General features: G+C 34.7%; 1 protein-coding gene across 2 annotated transcripts; it reads right to left on the bottom strand.

The window, feature by feature from the left end:
• Positions 1-6,177: 6,177 nt before the first annotated feature.
• Positions 6,178-20,707, bottom strand: LOC129939913 (spastin). 2 transcript variants are annotated; one of them, XM_056048095.1, is made up of 6 exons: positions 19,802-20,707; positions 13,167-13,337; positions 12,124-12,480; positions 11,571-11,737; positions 8,138-8,393; positions 6,178-8,069 (listed from the first exon to the last, which is right to left on the bottom strand). In XM_056048095.1, exons 1-6 carry the CDS (start codon positions 20,403-20,405, stop codon positions 7,324-7,326), a joined length of 2,301 nt encoding a protein of 766 aa, XP_055904070.1. In that variant the 5' UTR covers positions 20,406-20,707; the 3' UTR covers positions 6,178-7,323. The 2 variants fall into 2 exon arrangements, with proteins under 2 accessions (XP_055904070.1, XP_055904071.1); XM_056048096.1 differs by lacking the exon at positions 12,124-12,480.
• Between the last annotated feature and the right edge of the window lie 839 nt (positions 20,708-21,546).

Below are 21,546 nucleotides of genomic sequence, written 5' to 3'. Positions count from 1 at the left end.
ACAAGTTGTTTGTGATGCACATACCTAGGACTGATAGTTGTTTAATCTCCTCGATGCAAGTATGTAAAGATATAAGCACCATTATTTCAAATTCAACCGTCTGGTAGTTTTTTCTTTTTTTAGCCGTGGTCGGTGGTGAGCAAAAATACAAAAATTGTATTTTTCTTTGATTTTAAGGTCGACACCACATGGTGATACATTAGAAAATCTGCTGAATGCAAGACTGTGTGTCTAATACGTTTAACTCTCAGCCTTCCGTTTTAAATGCATTTTTCAACTGATAGCTTTTTTCTTACAATACTCGTACCATAAGAATGGTACACTTAAATATCATAAAACATCCCCTGATTACAAAAAAAATGTGTCCAATATGTTTTTGTTTCAACCTTCTCCTTGCCAGGCGCATTTTAATATTTTATTGAATATACTTTTCAATTTAAAACCATCATAACTTTTTTTTATAATATGGAACCAATGGTACATCAAAAAATTTGAAAAAATTAATCTACTGATAACAAAAATGTTTGTCGGAGACTTTTGACTTGCAGCCTTCTGTATTGCCAGGAGCGTTTTAATAATTTTCTGTAACTCAAAGAACCGAAAAATTATTGGTCTATTTGAAGATGTTGGGTGCCAAAAAAAAAAACGACATATTTCCAAGACATACATATGAAGACAAATTTTTTAAAATAAAAATTCTCAATTTTGTTTCAGAGTACAAAGTAACAGGAATAGTGGCATTTGCAAAATTCGAGAAATAAAATTAGAAAGGAACAAAATTGATATAATGGGACAGATTTGTAAACATCCATTAACTGCTTTATTCCGCCAATTAGAAGCGTTTTATTGCAAAAAATCAATCGTTGCAACTATAATTGCAAAATTTGTAAAATTGCTGCAAATGCGGTAATTAATACAGGGGCCTGATTATGGGATTTTGCTAACGAGTTTGCCATTTTTCAATTATTGCATTCGCTTTCGCCTTCTTCGTTTTGAATTCGACCAATTAACGAATTCGAAGGCGAATTTGTAATGCCATAATGTTTGTGGGCGAGTTGAAATCGGACAGGTTCTTTTGGGCGGATTCACAGGAGAAATAGTGTTTATATTATTCACTGTTCGATTTCGTGGATTCTTTCTTAATTGTTATTATACAAAAATATGAGTTAGCTTTATTTTAATTTTCTTATAATTCATCCACAATAAAATTTTAAAATTTATTCAAGGAAAGATGAAAACAAGTAAACAAATCGACATCATTTTTTGGTTCTTGTCGAGTTTATAAAGAAAAATAAGGGAAACAGGAGCACTGAATATCGGGCTTAATCAATAGAACTGTGGAATAATATTTAAAAAGTTTTAAATAGCCTAGGACCCCCTGAAAGCTGGAAAAAAGTAAGCATACCTACATTTTGTTCTTTTACATGCTATGGTTTTTTTGTAAGGTTTGTAAGGATTTCAAATACAACCCTTTCAGAATAAATATACACCATAATTGATTCCATTTTTTAAATTTAATATTGTTTATTGAACAAATCACCTCAAATTTCACGAATTCAATCAAAACTAAATTTGTGGAAAACTGTCAAGCCAAAAATGTCAAATCACTGGAATATACGAAGGAAAGTCGCACCAAAATTATCAAATCACTGGAATATAGGGGGAACTATTTTCGCTTTGTCGCGAATTCGTTAAAAAAACGATCGTGAAAACGATCCGCCGCTAACGTCATTATCAGGCTCCAGGCATAAAGCTTTCTCCATTTCACTGTGGCTGGAAAATAGAGGATAACATTGTAAAACTGAAATAGTTTAACGGAATTGCGGCCCAGAAACCATTGAAGATTTCTTTGTAAACGCAAATGAAAGTGAAGACGTGTTTTTTAAAATGTTCATTCATGAATGTGATGATGGATGATTTTTTTTTTACAAAATCTATTTCCAAATACAAACGATTCTCATTTAATTTGATAATGTAATGAGCGTTTGATCTTCATTGGTTATGCCGACAAATGCTAAAGTGCATCCCTTAAGATCGTCTTATGATGCACATTCTAATCAGGGGAAGTGATCTGATCCAAACGGCTTGGATAAAATTTCCAATAGAATCTCAAATATGTATGAGTTTGAGTTAATTTGTTTCTTTAGGAAATATTAATTTGCTATAGAGCACATTATTAATACATATGTATGTATGTAGGTAACAAAATTGATATTTTTATTATCATACTCAAACATTGTGTGTATTTCGGATGATTTAGAAGACTTTACCATCTGTTTTTATCCGTAGAATTACATAGACCATACTGATAAGAAGGCATCGTCAGTCATTAAGACTTCTGTTTTAAAAACCGGGTTCTTTGTTTGCTTCTATTAGTTTGCGATAAAAACAGCGGCAAATGTGTCTTAACCTTCTTATCTTGATTCTACGGATTAGCACGAACGGACCAAAAAGTCCAGCTGCAAAAGCATTAAGCAGATTTTGTCATTAAAAATAATTTTTATAAATACACAAGGGAAAAGTTTTAAGCCCTTACTATCATAAAATACCTTAAGCTTGTGCTGCGTTTACTCAAACTGATTTTTTGTATTCAATAAAGGAAAATCTTTTTACTTCCGTTTGCGATCTCAAGAGTATTGATAAATATATATTTTCTCAGTTCCCTTAAAAATAGAAGTTGTAAGAGGACAATGAAATATTGCACAAAAACATTAGGTACTAGCCAATTTAGTAAGATGGACAAATTTTTCAAACCTTTTGAAGGTTTACACAAAATTGATTGGAATCATAAAATACCTAACGTGGCTTATGTCAATTTTAGTAAAATAATAAATAAACGATATGAATCCCTTAACTCACAAATAGAATTTGTATTCTATTTGTTAGCGAAATATTAATCATTCTAAATTCCCTACCATCTGATCTCGCGTGTCAATTTCAAGGTTCTTCTAAAATTGTGCTTCCTGGCCAAATCAACCGCTTGCGCTTCTGGAAGATGTTATCGGCTCGATGAACTTCATTATAAAAGGAGAAAGGATATTTATTGTTCAAACCAAACTTAGTTTTAGACCCTCAAAGGGAATGTTTTGGAAACCCAAGATTAGGCAGTATGTACTTAGAAAGTTAAAATTCGAGGTACAAATGAAGCAAGTTTTTGTTCTTTGAAGTAAAAATTAAAGTTTGAATCGGATGAATAAGTAGTTTCAGATATATTCACTTGAAGTCGAACTTATTGGGAACAGGAACAGAAATTTTTAACAATATTTTATATCTCAGGTGATGTAATTTAAATAAATGTTTGTTATATGCATGGTTCAACTTTTAAGATCATTCATTAATTCATTCGTATGCACATATGTACTTCGCGTAAATCCATTCCCTTTTATGAAAAGACGACCAGATTCTTTTTGATGATTTAGGAATTGTTAGCAAAATATCGAATTACTAGAACGCACTTATTCAGTAAGTGGTTTGAGGGTTTATTTTTATAGAAACAGACAAAGTTTGAATCAGGCTTAAAATAGGAGATGCAACCTTGGCCGAGAGCGCATGTGAAGAAATGTGACAACAAAATAAAGTAATAAAATCTTATTAAAGACTTTTGGCCAAAAAGTGCAAAATGAACTCTAGGCGGATGTCCCTGTCCCCATCATTACGTGTAAGAAATTTGCCTTCTCTAATGGGAGCATTATGTTGTCCTGACTTCTAAGTATCTTTAATACGTATAGTTTTACCTACCTATACATCACAAAGAAGAAGCCATAAAATTGACCCAATCCAACCCTACAAGGAAACAACACTTACATACATACATATCTAATCATCCCCTAAAAATTACCTTTGGTTACAAAATCTTCTCTGCCCCTATATGTGAACGTGTAAAGCCCAAAGTTTGGTTTTAGTCCAGGAAAGTGCACAGTCGATCAAATATTCTGTAAAAAAACCCAAGAACATCGAATCCGCATATGACATCACGTACAGAGACATTTTGTATAGAGCCATGTCTAGTTTTGGCATCCCTGCCAAACTCGTCCGTTCGTGCCGGATGACCATCGAGAATACGCGCTGCTCCATAGAAGGATGGAAACAACTTAACAGAACCTTTCGACGTCAAAAAAGGCTTTAGACAAGGTGTTGCGGTGTCATGCGATTTCTTTAACATCTTCCTCAAAAGAATAGTGCAGAGCCCCCACGTCAACACTTGAGGCACTATCTTTCAAAAGTCAATCCAATGGGCAGGTTTAAACAACATAAGTGCCTTCATTTGCAGTCAACTGCATTCCTTGAACGTAGGTACATTTTGACCAAGGCAACTAGTTACTTTTTTAAGGGTCATACATTTGAAGCTTGGAACTTTACTTCACTAACCTCTACCTTCAATCAGATGCTAGAAACTTGCTTTACTTTCAAGTTACTTACATATGTCGCCTGAAACTGCCCAATTACTAGCATATGCTGATGACATTGGGCAGGTTCAGACTCCATAAGGGGCACTTGAAAGTAGGGCAAGTTTCTAGTCTCTGATTGGCCAGCGCCAAACAATTAAGGCAACTTTAATGGAAAGTTAACTGAAAAGTTAGTCAAGAAAAATCTCCCTAACTATTTAGTCAAGTCTACTTCTATCAAAATGACAGTTGAGCATGCTTTTTCATTCAACTGAAAGCTGAACTTTATTACTCTTTGATTTATTTATTTTCTGCACAACTCCATTTAATGATTTCTGTAAATGGTTTGCTTGTCAATTTGGAAAAGAAATAACTTATATTTTTTAACAATACAAAATAAAAATCGTGGTGGACCTGTAGCTTGCCTGAAGAGTGTTTCTTAGACATTATTGTTTTTGGTAGTTTTTGTATGTACTTATGAACAGGCACTTGAAAAACTAACAAATTGCCTTGACCAAAATTTACGTTCAAAGAATGAAGTTAACTGGAAATGAAATCCCTTATGTTTTCTTAACCTGTCTATTGACATAATCGGAAGTACTCGGCCTTTTGTTAATGGGGCTTTGTGAGTATTGAGGTAGAGGCGGCCAAAACAGTGGAGTCCATGCTGTCATCAAGTAAAGACCTACAACACCAATGTCGACGTCTGAGTCAAAAATTCACCATCGACAGACGTTACTTTGAGCTAGTTAAGGAACTTGTCTACCAAGGCTCCACTATGAACACGGAAAACAACACAAGCGCTAAGATTAAACGAAGAATTACTCTTGCTAATCGCTGTTTTTTGGGTTATGAAAGAAATTGGACAGTAAATGCCTTCATCGTGCGGCTTAAGTGTCGTTCATAATCCCCGCCCTCCTATACATTGTAGAAGCATCGACTTAGACCAAAGCATATAAAAGGACCTTGGGTCAGACCGAAAGAAAAGTTGTTCGCGGGATCTACAGTCCCGTATGTATAGAAGGTGAGTAAATTAAAAGATGGTACGACTAACCAGAAGGATAAAAGTACAACGACTGAGATAGCTGGGTCACGAAGAGCGCATGGAAAGTCTTCGGAGCCGTACCCACAGGACAGCGCAGTGGAAAATGACTTAAGATCACCCCACTTAGTGTGCGCAACTAGAGACATCTAGCTAGGGGCCGAGCTAGATGGCGAAGTTTGTTGGTTGCGGCCCTAGTTTACACAGGACTGTAGCATCACCTTATATTAAGAAAGTAAGTATCCGAACCCATCTTTAAAGCTTTTAAAAATGTCTACAGTAATCAACTATCACAACTAAATTAAATAAATAGAAATAAGAAAGAATTTTAAATTCACCACATCCTTCTGTTGGCTAAGGCACTCATTCCACAGATTAAAAAATATGTCTAACATTTATATTTTAAATGAAATAAATATATGAGAAGTGCTCTTCTAATAAATGCTGCTAGCCCAGTCAATAAAGACTGAATGAATACCGTGCTGGATCATTGTTTCGAGTCGAAGGGGTGATGCACCGCTTAAATTTTACCCCTTCGCCTCTCTAAACAATAATCCAGGGTTTTGCATTTATTCTAGAATTCTGGAACTTCCTTCACTGGGCTATGGTATGTATGGTATGATCGATTTAGATGATAAACCTTTGTTATGAAACATTTAAAACAATATACCACAAGAATGTGAACTATAAACAATGATGATCATAAAAAAGAAACAAGTAGAAAAAATGTTAAATTATATAAACAAGCACTAATTATTTGACTATTTTATTTATTTCTAAATATATAATGTATTATATAAATGGAGGATGGAATACATGGCTTTTAAAATTTTATGAATTAACTCACGCGCACACACCTACGTCTAGTCTAACGAGTACAAATTTATATTGATTTTGCTTCGAAGCGCATTAATACTTTTATTTACTTTATTATATAGCAATTTTGTTTTTAAAGAGTATTGCGATATAAATATATGTAGGTATGTATATATAATACTATTTAAAATTATTTATCATCTTCTTTTTTTCTTTTAAATCAGCTACTTTCTAATTCAAGTTCCCTCTTTGTACATGATTATGGCGATTTTTCCAATATTTGTTTTCGTTTTTTCGTTCAAAATTTAAACCAAAAACGATTTTTTTTTTTCAAAAACTGTCTTATCCACTCTAAAGATAACTAATACGCCCATTCTTAAACAAACAAATGTATGAACTTCTATTAATTAGCAATTTAAATAAATGTGAACTCTAGCAATTTATTTTGAACAATATTTCTTTTTTATAATAAACATAGCAACAAACTAACCGAGATTAGAAACAAAATAAATAACTAACGTTTTAGTAATAGATTAAAGTTGAATGAAATTTGTTTGTTTTCAATATTGTTTTGTTAATTTGTTGTAATTTTGTTTTGTGTGTGTGTAATCATGTCGATACAAAAGTACTAAAAATATACGATATTGTGTGTTGTGAGTTTATAAAATTGTAATTTTTTTAATTTAATGTTTTGTGAAAGCGTTTTCTCTTGTTTTTGTTTTATTTCTGTTTATAGTGATTTTTTGTTGTTGTTGTTTTTTTTTAAATTAAATGCATTTACATCGATTTTAAATTAAAACTATTTATAAATACCAATTATATAGATTTTTTTTGTAAATAGAAAAAGTTGTTATAACAACAACAACCACCTTGAAAGGCTAGTGAAAGGCATTTTGTTGGTAGTGGATGCATAAACACTAATAATTGTAAGTTATAAATTATAATAGTGAAACAAAAACACAAAACTAACGGGTACAAAATGTGATAGAAAAACTTAAATGTATATAGAGTATAGTTAATATATGAAATATCAAAAATTAAACTAATAAGATAATAATAAGGAACAACTAATGTTAATTTTTAAATAGTAATGTCTCCATATTCCTGTGACCACTTTTCGTAGAGTACGAGACTTTGTGGTGCTACTGAACGTCGAATGCGCTTTAGAGAGTTGCAAAAATCGTTCTCTGTAATGCTGCGCACTGCGCTTATGTCTAACATTTTAACTTGCTCAACATTGAGCTCTCGAATGGGTTCGAGGGCAGCGTCTTTAGCCAAAGCAGTCAAGTCAGATCCAGAGTAACCCTCGGTCATTGCTGAGAGCCGTCTAAGGGATTCAGTACCCAACGGACTGCCTTGCTTCTCGAGAAGACGCTTCAGTAGAAGTTCTCTGGTTTCTGAGTCGGGGAGTGAAACATATACTCTTTTGGTGAAGCGGCGAAGAGCAGCTTCGTCTAGTTCTTGTGGCCTATTAGTGGCGGCGAGAACTACTATACGATCACCCTCTGGGTTACCCGGCAGGCCATCAAATTCGACAAGAAATTCAGTTTTTAAACGCCTCGATGCTTCATGCTCGTTAGAACTGCGTTCGGAGAGCAATGAGTCAACTTCGTCAATGAAAATGATTGATGGTTGCATTTCACGTGCAACTGCGAATAATGCTCGCACCAGTTTTTCACCATCACCCACATATTTGCTTGTCAAGGAGGCTGCTGATATATTTAAAAATGTTGCACTGCATTCGGTGGCAACAGCCCGCGCTAGAAGTGTTTTTCCATTTCCTGGAGGTCCAAAGAGAAGTAATCCCTTAGCAGGAGCTCGAAGACCTAGTATGAATGAAATTTTGATTTTCTATTGCACATGAGACTAGTGAGGGGTTGTAATGATGGTTTACCTGTAAAAAGTTCGGGTCGAACTGATGGTAGAATTACCATTTCTTGCAATGCTTGCTTTGCCACCTCTTGACCAGCTATATCTGACCATTCAACTTTTGCTCCGCCTTCTACAATTTCGTCCATAATTATTTGTACTAGCTTGGGTTCAACACCCTTGACGCTAACCATTGGAGTTGAAGCTCCACTGCCGCCATTACTGGGGCCACAGCCAATTGGTGTCCTTGATCGTTGAGGTGGAGTGTTTCGTCCAGAAGTCTGAAACAAAATAAAAAAAAATGCCTTTGAGTTTTGTTTTAAATAAATTAATAGATAAACAATATTAGGTTAGAGTCTACAACTTTTATGCCGTGGGTAACGTTGTGATAAATTATGTAAATGGGCTGGTAATTAATATTAATTATCGCCACTTTCAGATCTATGCAGGTCGATTGGGATTCCTTGGAATATTGTAACTCCCTAAAAGTAAATTCTCAATTTATGATATCCATGGGTTGTTATTTTCAAGCCATTTAGATGATTTTATTTAGTCTAAGAGTGCTGGCAAAATAGCTCTTATGCTTACAAGCAATCGTAAAGGTTTGTTGTCTACGTTATCCAATTTGATCGTGTTTTATCAAATTTAGCCGATATTTTCCCGTCACTCAGATTTTAAGGTTATTCCATCGTTCATTGTTTTTTCGTAGTATTTTGTTACCAATGATCTATTTAAGTTCAAAGCATGGAACTTGCTATTTCGTCAGCTTTCTCGTCCCCAGTCAAGTTCCATGAAACAATTTGTTTTCCATAAGGGTTATTGCCTTCTGGGAGGATCTAACTAATTCTTTAGAGATTCTCTTCTTAAAAAAAGTTGGTATTGATTAATATACAATTTATGGTACCCCCGTTTATGTATTTTTAAAGGCACAAAGAACATTATAGAATTTTCTGCTGGTAATTTAAAGTAATTTAGTTTATGAAAGCGTAACCAATCGTTCAAATAATACGGTTAAAGCCGGATGGCACTTGTCCATAAATCACTAAACTGTCCCTTTTGATGGACAATAATGCAGGTTAGGCAGCGTTTTTTTTAAACACAGTGCGGGCGTTAGGCATAATAGGAGGATAGTAGGATTGATATTGGAAGTATAGACATAACTGTTTCTGATGTTTTTGAAGCTCTAGCTAGTCTTGATGTAAATAAAAGTACTGGGCCAGATAACATAGCCCTTGTTGCACTAAAAAGCTGCGCTGATTCTTTGGCATTACCGCTCAGCTTGATTTCCAATCAGTCTTTAAAAAGTGGCCAGTTTTTGGACTGTTGGAAGATCTCTTATTTAACTCTAATATTTAAGTGTGCCTCGAAGCAAAATGAGACCAATTATAGGCCTATCTGCAAATTATCAGTGATCCCAACAATTTTCCAAATCCTTGTCTGTAAAAAATTATATTTTTTTTTAAGGATTTAATATCCGAATATCAGCATGGTTTTGTTTCTGGGAGATCTACTGCTACAAACCTTTCAATTCTATGCGAATCTGTACTTTGCGGGTGGTTAACAGACTGTTATTATCTTTACAGATTTTGTAAAAGCTTTTGATAGAGTCAATCATAGTATACTAATTTTTAAGCTTTCAAAACTTGGTTTCCATTTTAATTTCTTCCTATTTAAAAAATCGGGTTCAATTTGTAAAATGGGGAAAGTTTAAATCCAAAATTATTGATGTAACTTCAGGTGCTCCGCAAGGATGTCATATTGGCCCTTTGTTATTTATCCTTTTTATAAATGACATTCCGGTAAATTTTAAATACTCGAAGTATCTTATGTATGCCGATGATGTCAAGATTTTCCGGCTCATAAAATCTTCTACAGACTGTCTGTATCTACAAGAGGATATCCAAAAACTGGCTGAAGGGTGTGAATCTAACAAGTTGTTCCTGAATGTTGCCAAATGTCAGAGACTTACGTGCCATATAAAAAAAAAAAAACATTTATCATATTTGATTATACTATCATCAATACGAGTTGAGATAGCGTTACGGAAAAAAATGATTTGGGAGTTACATTGGATGAAAAGCTTTCGTTTAATAAGCACATCGATTACATAGCCAGTAAAGCTAATGGGTTGCTAGGGTTTATCAGAAGAAACTATCTCTCACATCCTCAAATCATTATATATTGCACTTGTTAGATCGGTACTGGAATATTGCAGCAAAGTTTTTTGTTAGAACGAATACTTTTTTCTTTCTATCAAGAACTCTAAACTCCAATTTTTATTTGCGGAGAAACGATTCGTTTGCACGTTGCATAAGAGAAACGAATTCTGTTGTTGAGGTTATAGATATTTCTAAAATTTCAAGAGATGTTTATAAAAAAATTGTTATATCTGTTTGTTGTTAATTAATTTACCTTAATTATTATATTAACTTGTTAAAGTAGTCTGTAAGAGTTAAACTCTGTTCGATAAAAAAAAACTAAACTAAACAAAAAAAATAAATTTAAGAGGAGATATCGGTGCATATTGGTCTTAAAGTTTTGAATATCAAAATGGTAGGTAAAAAACAGAGATAGCCGAGCGTTCCACATTCTCGATGTGCGGTTTAACAAAGAATCTCTATACTTGACTGTCATTTATTCGACAGAACAATGTTTGTAAAAATATTCGTAAAACAACGAAAGGCATGAAACATTTCAGCGGTATTCTAGCTATGTAAATGTTTCTGCTATAGTTCTATCGCCTATCATTTTGAAAGCAATTTTTTGTATTCTATCCAAGCGTTTTAAACTTGGATTTGAGGCACCTATCCAGATATGCGAGTAATATTCAAGCTTTGGACGAATAAGGCTTTTTAAATCAGATCAGAAAGGGTGAAACATTTCCTAGCAGCAATTTTGGGTAGGTAAAATATATGACATTCCAAAAGAGGTGATCTAAGATACCCAAAGTTTACTAGATTCTTGGATGCAAATGCCACTCCTGGCTAGCCGCATCGGGGATGGTTTACGATTTAACGACAGGAGACAGCAATGAGTTTTTAAAGCATTAAATTCTACACGGTTAATAACTCCCCATTGAACAATGCTGTAGAGATCGGAATTTAATGAGCTTATCATACGCTGATGTTGAACTTCCAAATCCTTGTGATTCTAGAAACGAAAAGCTGGGGGTAATGTTGTCAGCAAAAGAATTTAATGAATTAGAAGTGGCAGACGAGAGATCTTTTAGGAATATAAACAAGAGCGTCGGAGACAAAATGGAGTTCTGGAGAACACCAGCATTTATTTTATGACAACAATAAACAACAAATGATTTGTTCTTAAGTTGAACTTTTTGAAATTGGAACTCAACTTCAAGTTTGAGAATACATTATTATAAACTATTATACGAATAAAAAACTATTTTACTACTTACGAGTAACAAGTAAAAAGTTTGAAAGTTTGACATTACTACTTACACTAAACTGTCTTCTGACTGCAGGTGGAGTTGCTGCTGTTTTTAACGGTGTACGAGTTCCATTCACGTTTGCCTTTGAACCGATGTTTCGTGGCAAGGTTTGAGATTTATTTATCACACCCAGATTGCCTGGTCTTTTTGTGCCGATTGTTAGTTTACGTCCAGAAGCTAAATTAAAGAAAAAGACAAAATTTAATTTACAAATAAAAATGTATTTCCCTATAAGCATAGTGGGTAAATTATAAGTCAGCAGTCCCCACTATGTAAATTTTCTAATGTTTTGCTTTACCAATTTAACAAACTTTTTTAACTCTAAAAACGCATTGAACTTAAAATCATTACAAACAAAATAAAAATATAACAATTGGAAAAAGAAATACAAAACGAAAACTGCAGGTTTTGGACTTAAATACGGTGCCAGATAAATTACGGCGGTGATTAGAGCTTCTACGATTTTGCAAGTTTATTTTTATCTTTTATACTGGATCATTGCGGCTTTTAATAAGTTGTTTATTTTTATTTTTTGTCCGTAAACTTTTCTCTATATCGCTTACCTGGATCGATGTTTTTGCTTGAGGCTTGGGTTTGTAATTTTGTAGTAATTCTATTCGCACTTGCTGTACTACTTGGGGATAGTGTATTTGATATTCGTTTTGGTACTTTAGTGGCAGCTGGTGCGACTGTGGTGCTCAGTCTTGAGCTTGTCGTTTGTACTCTATTTTTCAGGTAACTTGGAATGTTCTTGCTGGTTGTGGTCTTATTTTCATAGGTATTTGTCATCATTGGTTGGACAACTTGTATTTTATTACGCGTTTGTGTTGCGTTCGATGTTTGTTGGTAATGAGCATTGGCTTTCTGTTTTTGGTCTTGTACCGTCATTTGTTCTAACTCTAGCTCGGCGTTTCTAAGTTCTGGCAAGGGGAGTTACATAGAAGAAATATAATGCAAAATCAAACAAAAAAACATTTACAAAATAAAAATTAATAAATAATAATCCCTTAGATTCCATCACTTCAGTTAATTAACATGCAAATACAATAAAGTTATTTTTGGGTTAAGGTTTTAGCTTTTATAGATACTAATTGGTAAATTAAAAAATGTATTTTTGAAATCCCGAAAACTCAGATATTAACCCTAGAGAAAAAGTTTTAAGTTGTCTCGTTATAATGTGCTTGAGGCCTACACCTCTGCGCTTTGTTTCACTTTATGCGCCATAAACTTTTTTTAAGGATTTATCCAGTTTTTTGAAGTAAGGGCGAAAACCAATATTACAGCTTGAACAGACTATTAATCTTGAAACACATTAGGTTCATAAAAAATATATGTAAGCATCATTTTTTTGCTGTGGAATCATTTTCAAAATAAAAAACAATACAAAACAAAATTATTAAAAAAAAATATATAAGAAAAACATCAAACAACACATTTTCTTGTGCAACGGCCCACGAGCAAAATAACACGTACGACTTTAAATAGTGTAATTATCTAATACAATCATTGTCATTTATCCATTCAAAGCAATAAAGATTATTGTTAGTAAGTAAGTTAGCATTTGGTGAGTTTTTGTTTTTTAATTAAGTTTATTTTAAGTATTTACCTAAAAAGTGTAAACGATCCCTGGCCATCGAAAGGTTTGTCTGCATTTTATCATGTAAGCGTTGGGCTCTTTCCCAGACATCACCACGTCCACTCCAACAATCGACTGCAATTCCATCTTCAAGTTCTTTGATGCCTTTGCGATATAATTCAATTGCAAGTTCCTTGTGGCCTTGAAAATAAAATTTTAAAAATTGAGTATTTTACGAATTAAATTGGAATAAAATGCAGGCCGCAAAAGACAACAACTACACTGAAACCCAAAGTATATAAACAGTTCGAAATGTACCTTCTTACTTTACAATAAAATATAAGACATAACTTTTTGTTCTGGTCGAGTGAGGGTGTTTTTAGGATGATTTACTATTTCTTGTAAACTGTTTTAAGGGAGGAATGCAACTGTCTCAAAGGGAGTAATTCAAGAAAAGTTAGGACGATGTTCGATCGGCTTACAAGTTTTTGTCATCAATCATTTCAAAAGATCTTCATTGAATTGTTGCAGAGAGATGTGATATTATTCAGCTTCTGCAAAACTAGTTAAACGGAATTTTAAGTTATAACATTAGCTAAGATGTCAACAAAGTGGAAATAACACTTGAATAATACTTGCTACAACTAGAGAATACCCTCAAGCTTCACTTTAACTACACAGTAAGAGATTTGGCAAAGCACGATCAAAGAAAACTAACAATGTAGGATGTTGCGTTCAAAAGTGGAAGAATTTGGCGCCAGAGCGACAGAGAACACATTACAAAAACTGGACTTCTTGCTGAAGAAAGTAGGAAACAGATGTTATGATAATTTCATACGAGAAGCTTAGAATTCATGGTAAAGAGTATAATAAAGCAATTTCAACTATAACAACTATATAAGGAAAATACTTTCTTCTTAGTAAACCATTCAAGAAAGCTGATTAGTACAATCTTTCGCTAAGAAGGGAAATATTAAATGTAATTGCCTACCGTAAAGAACCTGAAGAAGTTTTCCAATTTATTGCTGGTGTTTACCCAGTTTTAAAGGAATTGAGATTAGAATTATTTGGTTCACAGTCTTAGAGGAAACAATAAGTATTAATCTTAATGGAGTACGTTCCTCATAATTTCACTTTAAGAACTCAACGCTATCGAACTTTTATCATAAACAATTTTTTTGAAAATATTTTTAAACTAGCTGACCCGGCAGACTTCGTACTGCCTCAATCGATAATTAAAAGACCTTAACTTTGTATAAATTAATTTCAAAGCAAACAAAAGCATAAAATCTTATTATTATTTTCGACACATCATGTTAAATAAATAAATTGGTGGCGCAACAATCCGTTGTGAACCAGGCCCTAGTGATTTACAACTCTCAACTATTCCTGTGTGCGAGTACTGTTGTCAGGAATGGAAGGGACCTACAATTTTAGGCCGAATCCGAACGGCTAATTTGAGAAAGCACTTTTTCATGACAAGAATTACTCTTGAAGGATTTGTCAATTCCTCGCAAAGGCAGTACCCGCGAAAATTATTTATATATTTTTTTTTTAAATTAAGGTGAACCCAATACCCCTTTCATGACAGTTCAACGCACTTACCATCATGCCACGGGTACTACACATCATGTTGCTTACTTAAAAAAAAAAACAGAGTTTTCCTGAAATACTGGCTATTTGTAAGGTTTAAATTTGTATTAACAGACACACACTATTATGATACAGTTTGTTAATCAATTTAAAGGTTTCTCATAAACTATATTTTTTGTTTTGTTTTGTGGTGCGTAAATAAACAAAGAAGACGGTTTTCCGACGCGAGAACACGTGACGTATTATTGTCCATGCGCGAAACAGGGAAACTCCAAGTTGATTCCGCAAACTTCTAAAACTGTCCTTGCGATTTATTTATTGTCATCGCAAAGGCCAAAGGTACTGGAAATTGATCGAATTGATCAAGACATCCTCTCCTTTGTATTTTTCTTTTCTTATTGTTGCCTCAATGACGTTATTCATCAGCTTTTTCCAAGCCAGTCTTATTCCATTGCATAGTCGAGGTTGATTAATAAAAGGTTGTAATCCAGGCAATTTAAAAACTCCGTGGGATAGTTGACTACGTCATCCTGGTTCATAACGGTGTCCACTGATTTGAAGGAAACCAACTGTTCTGGAAGATAATTCTGAATGCTCCTCGACATCTTTATTTTTCGCTGCCAATATTGCTCGTTCAGCAAATTATGGTTATTTAACTTTTGCGCTATATCTGAATAAGCTTCAATTTTGAATCTGTGATGTGACAGAAATCTGTGGGTAATGTGATGAATCCGGTCGAGGTGTCCATTGCAACTTTATTATTTCGAATATCTAACAACTGCTTCGCAAAAACATTTGTAGTTTCATCATGTAGCAAAGATACTCGCATGTGTCTTTACGTATTGCCACAAATTCGATGATTTTAGGCATGCATTTATTTCATCAGCAACAGTTGATCGGGGAATAACTGAAAGAGTCTGACGTAAATTACCTGACAGCAGAATCATGGCCCCACTAAAAATATTGTAATTGTCACGAAGAACTTTAAATGTTCTGTCCAGCGCCGCAGCTGGTCCGCCTTCTAGCAGAGTCGCAGCTATTCCAGATGAAGTCAACGCTAGAGCAACATCATTTCGCGATCTGATCCTCGCCAAAAGCAATGAAATTAAGAACGTTTTTCCGGTTCCTCCGGGAGCATCAAGGAAATAAATTCCACAAGATCCATTGGTCACAGCTTCTATCAAAGTGTCGTACGCAATTCTTTGTTGTTGATTTAATTATGGAACATTTGTACGAACTGTTTCGGCCAATGCTTCAATGTCGTACTGCTGTTCCCTTTGCAACTCCTGATTTAATGCATCGTGCATATGACTATTGGGTGCGACAATACTTTATTTGCTATCAATAAACACATAACATCTACCATGATCAATGTCTCATTATAAATTTCTTCAGTCATTTGTAGTGTAGGATTCAAAGTTTCACGGCGCACAATGCAGAACATCCTCAGACATGTCATCTCTATACTTAACCCACAAATGTTTTGGTTTCGAGGGGAAACATGTCGATGTGATAATTGCAAACAATGTACGAATATGATGGATCGATAAAGATTTTACGGAATCCTTGAGCGTATCATCCCAGTGCGAAGTAAAAGTTACAGAAAATGTAATAGTTGGCATGCCTCACGGTAAGTCGCACACAGCTATCCATTAACTGTTTTCTTAAACGATGTCAGGCCACGAACATTCACCAACAACAATCGCAAATAATAACATTCATCGTTATTTCGATGTACTGTGTAGATGCGACCCAGAGCGTCTGAAGCAAATTCATTTGGATGCCCTTCAACTGGTGTTCCTTGTTTTCGACGCTGAAACGATTTCGATGATGCATTCCATATGTAACATCGTGGCATTTCAGCATACAGCAAAGTGCCAGCTTTGAAGAAACTTTTTAATGTTGTTGATGGTGGACGTGTCGCTCTGTCTGCCGCGTTTGATTCATTTTTTTTTTTTTTTCAAATTCATTTTTATTTATTCAATCTTAAACCTATCTTAAAGCTAGTCAAAAATTCATAAAACTAGCCTAATTATCCATAACTTACAACTAACTTAATGGTCCCATACGGACACTCTAAGTTAAACTATAACACTTAATACTAATGCCTTTCGGCCCTAAGATTTATTTTACTTAAATTTATATTTTATTTATTTCTTTATTTATTAGAAAATTTTGAAAAAAACTAATATCAAGATCCTTTTTTTTTACTTAAAAACTAACTTAAACTACCTATTCTACCTATAAACTACTTAAAACTAGAACAACCACAGCAGCAAATCTAACTTTCTAACATTTTTGTTTTTCATATTTTGTTGTCTTTTTTTTTATTTTTTTTTTTTGTATTCCATGTTTTCTTTTTTTTTATTTGAATGTTCTTTTTTTAAATTTTTTTAAACTTTTTTTTTGTATTTTTTGTATATTTTTTTTTTATTGTTTTTTTCCATTTCTTTTTGTGCCACCATGCCTATTCAACTTAAAACTAAACCCTAAAACTATAAAACAAGTATGTAAGCCGCCACTATCAAGTGCCGATTGAAGCCACCAAAACTGGTTCTCCTGCCCCGTTCCCGTTCGGACACAGCCCTACTAAACCGAAGGAGCTCCGCTCCGCCTTGTGCCATGACGTCCCGATTGTACAGGAGTCGCCTATCCACGGTTCTTCGTCTGACGTGGTAGATTAACGGAACAGCAAAATCTATCCTGTATCAGACCGCATTTATCTAAAAAGAGGAATGCCTCTGGGGGAATGAAGCCGCTCAAGCGTGCACTCTCAAAATAATCGTCGTTCGGATAGAACGCCCCGAAAATTAAATTGTTGGTCGAAGACATAGCTCTTGCAATGTGACCTCGAATGAGTTTTATCACGAAATTGTCAATTCTGTTGATTCGAGCCCCGTTGTACAGGACCTCGTTGGAATAATAATGCACATAAGAAGATTCGGCTGTTCGATATAAGCCGGTACAGCGTCGTAAACACTGCCGCTCGAACACCCGAAACTTCTCCATCTGGGAAGGGGCAACGTTGAACCACACACGACAACCATAAACGATCATTGGCCGTATGAGGGCCATGTAGCAAATTACCTTCACTCTTTGGGTCAAGCCGACTGCTAAAGAACAGCCGTTTCGTCAGAGCGAAGGCTCCTCTGGCCCTGGTCAGAGCAGCATTTATATGTCTGTCGAAATATAAATACTGATCTAACCAGATACCGGGGTACTTCACTACACTTTTGCTCGCTAATGGCTGCCCGTGAAGATCAACGATGAACATCTTGCGCCAATTCTTACACGTATCCCTCGTGGCCCTAGCCAACGGAGTCCGGAACAGAATTGTCTCTGACTTCTGGACATTTATTTTCAGTTTCCAGTCGTCGCAATATCGCTGAATCTTGTCGAAATCACGCTGCAAGAGAATTCTAATAACCTCAACCTTTCGGGCCGTTCTGTACGCAATTAGATCGTCGGCGTACGCAATTGCCTTTGTAAGACTACCTATCACATCGCTGGTGTAAATGTTGAAGAGAATCGGCGAATTCACCGTTCCCTGTTGAAGACCATTTTTAATTGAGAATGTTGTGGTAGAAGTTACATTGCCACTTTTGACAACAAACTTTCTACCGTTAAGCATATCATAAAGTATATACAACAAAGGCTTGCTTATGCCAAGCCTGCTCAGTTTTAGGTAAAGGCCCTCTAACCATACGGTGTCAAAGGCCTTTTCCAAATCAACCAGAACAGCACCTGTGCATTGTTGTTTTGATTTATTCCATTGGATATCAGAAACGAGTTTAGACGCAGCATGAATTGTGTCATGACCCGCCTTGAACCCGAACTGTTTATCCGGAATTATTTTGTTGTCCGCAGCCCACTTAGTCAGAGCCCTATTGATGATTTTTTCGAAAACTTTGCTGATGCTCGGAAGAAGACTTATCGACCGAAGATTTGACGGGTTGAAGTTGTCCTTTCCCTTTTTCGGGAGAGAATGAACCACAGCCGCGTTTGATTCATTAAAATAATCTCGTTGACCATTTTCTAAATGGACCGCCAAATGGACTACTGTAGGGTATCTTTCATAGATCGCAAATGAAAATATACGCCAAATTGCTTTGTTGCTACTTACATAGCGCCCCATCTCGTACTGTAATATTTGCATTGGTTATAGTGAAGATATATTTTATTTATTTACTTATGTACTTTACAGACTTTACAGAGTTTCAATACTCCGCATTAATGTGAGTCTCAAAAGCTTTGGACAATATTGACGAGTATGGCACAATACAACAAATGTCTACATCAACATTTTGTCCTCTTACCTTCACAACTAACGATTGCCTACTACTTTATTGAATAGCAATAAAGTTCAAATTGACCCAAGAAAACTTTTGTATATAAAATAGAAACGGGGTGTTTTTAGGGTTTTCGCGGAATTATTGGATGAACTATTCAAGAATAATTAATAAAATAAAGACGTTTCCGATAAAGTTCTAAACAATAAAATTAGTCTCATTTTTAGATTTAAATCGATCGATGAAAAGTTGAGGTTATATGTGATAATGCTCATTCGACTTAGAACTTCTGTCTTACCATAGTAAATTCTATCGAAGTCAGTACATATTTATAAAATCAAATGTACGCAGGTGACGAGCTCCGCCTTTGTTATTCAAGAAAATAAATAAAGTGCATCAGTTTCACCATTAATGAGTTGATGAAGAAATATTAAGTCATTATTAGCACGTCTTTGGTGGAGAGATTGCATTTAAAGAACCTTACTACGCTGTTAATAGGGAGGCAGATCATTAGGATCACTCCAAGGGAGACCCTTAAGAATACGATCATGTGTGGACTTTATTGCTTTAAAATCTTCCTGCCATTAGCAAAAGTGAGAACCTCACTTGCTCTTCACTCATTTTCTTTCTTGCTACCAACACTGATCTTTAAATTGCATATAGATCGCAGGTACTCAGAAATGCCCAAGTTGAAAGTATTAATTAAAAGTGAATCACGACCACATTACACAAATAAACAAAAATAAACATTTATTTAGCATATTTCATTGTGAACTAACTCACCTTCATTTTCTTCGTCGATCTTCAAGGCCTTCGAGATATACTCGAATGCTCGACGATGGTGGTGCTTTTGTTTCGCCAGCAATGGGTCACCTGGACCAGGGGATGTTGGGGCACCACCACCGCCTGACTTCGATGACGACATTTCCAGCTGTTTGTGTTTATGATGGTTAAACGGATATTGAACTACACTAGTCGAGGCAATGGGCTTTGCCTTAATTCTCTCTAGCTCTGTGCCAACAACTATTTCGATATTGCACTCACGCTTATGCGGCCGATAGATAACTCGGGTGCTAGCCCCGTACAAATACCGAAATATACAAAAAAGCTGATAGATAAGCGAACGCAAAACGTTGAAAAGAAAAATAATCGGAAAAGATACGACATACAAGTTCTGCTTGTGCACCGATCCTTGTATTGCTGTGCTGTCATCCGGGGAAGGGGTTCGACTCGATCTGTCATCGATTTCAGCTGCAACGCTAGATTCACAATTGCTGCTACTTTTACGGTGAGTTTTTGAATTTTTGATGGGGGATTTGCTGCTGCTATTGCTGCTACTAGCATTGCCCGAAGACGATTGAGTTGCAATGCTTTTGTTTCGCACCATTCGGATGGAGGGAGAAGAAATGGTATCGAATTACCCCCTTTTGTTGGAAAATTCAACTTTTTTTTCGCAGCCAGTAGTTTCAGCAGAAATCAAGTGTTTCCTTGTCATTCATTCAGAATTGAAGAAGTATTTTAAAAAGTTGTTAAATTGATTAGATTGGTGATTTTTTTACTGAAATGTTAATGATGTTGAATTGAAGAGATTTAAATAAATTAGTAACATTATTATTGTTTATATTTTCACACAAAATAACAGAAAAACAACACATGAATCGCAGCCACTAGTTTTTCGACCCCTACTTTGAAAAGTATTGACGTTTTCTAAGTCTGTTTGATTTTAGTAAAGAGGGAGATATCTAAGGGTAGAAACTGTTCGATTTGCAAATCTAAGTGGTTCTCATAACTAACGCTTGGGAAAGCAAAGAATGTTTAAGCCGAAGGAAATCGAAGCGATCGAATTTTTAAAAATTCGTGTAATCTTATTTTTTTCAAAAATTTTTAATTTGACAACGAACAGATTCAAGCGATTCAAAGGTAAGGAAAGTTTTTATTACTGATAAGACAGCAACAAAGACTAGAAAGTAAATCAAGAATAATCTGCTTTACTTTCAAGCTGAGTTGTCTTGTATCAATACATCAGCTGTTTATAATTTTGTATTAGCTCTTAGATTTATAAATATATTGCGTAATATCATTTAAATTTTGTATTAAAAAAGTCTTTGTTATAATATTTCGTTATCATACAAAATAACGGATTGGTAGCTTATTTAGGAATTTTCTTAAAAAATAAAAATAGTTTGGCATTTTCGGTCCGAATTATTGAAGGTAAAATGGCAGGTTTAAACTTAATGAGGCCTGCAGAGTTTCTCTTACGTTCAATAAATGCAGCTAACTGCAAATAAAGTTAATTAAACGTTAGACATTGTTAATAAGTTGAGTGTAAGTATGAAGTTCTTTTCAATGTCAAAATAGTATAGGTTATCTATACGTAGAACTACAATTTTCTCTTTCAGCGACAGTTTAGAGACAAAACAAATTATCTGGTCAATGTGAATAATGTGACTCCTTTAATTTTTGTCTGTGAATTTTTATTCGTTGCGTTTAATCCCAGATAGATAGGGTATTCGGAAATATTTTTGTTA

This window comes from Eupeodes corollae, chromosome 1 (assembly GCF_945859685.1).
Source record: "Eupeodes corollae chromosome 1, idEupCoro1.1, whole genome shotgun sequence".
NCBI lineage: Eukaryota > Metazoa > Arthropoda > Insecta > Diptera > Syrphidae > Eupeodes > Eupeodes corollae.
This window is presented reverse-complemented; position numbering and strand designations above follow the sequence as displayed.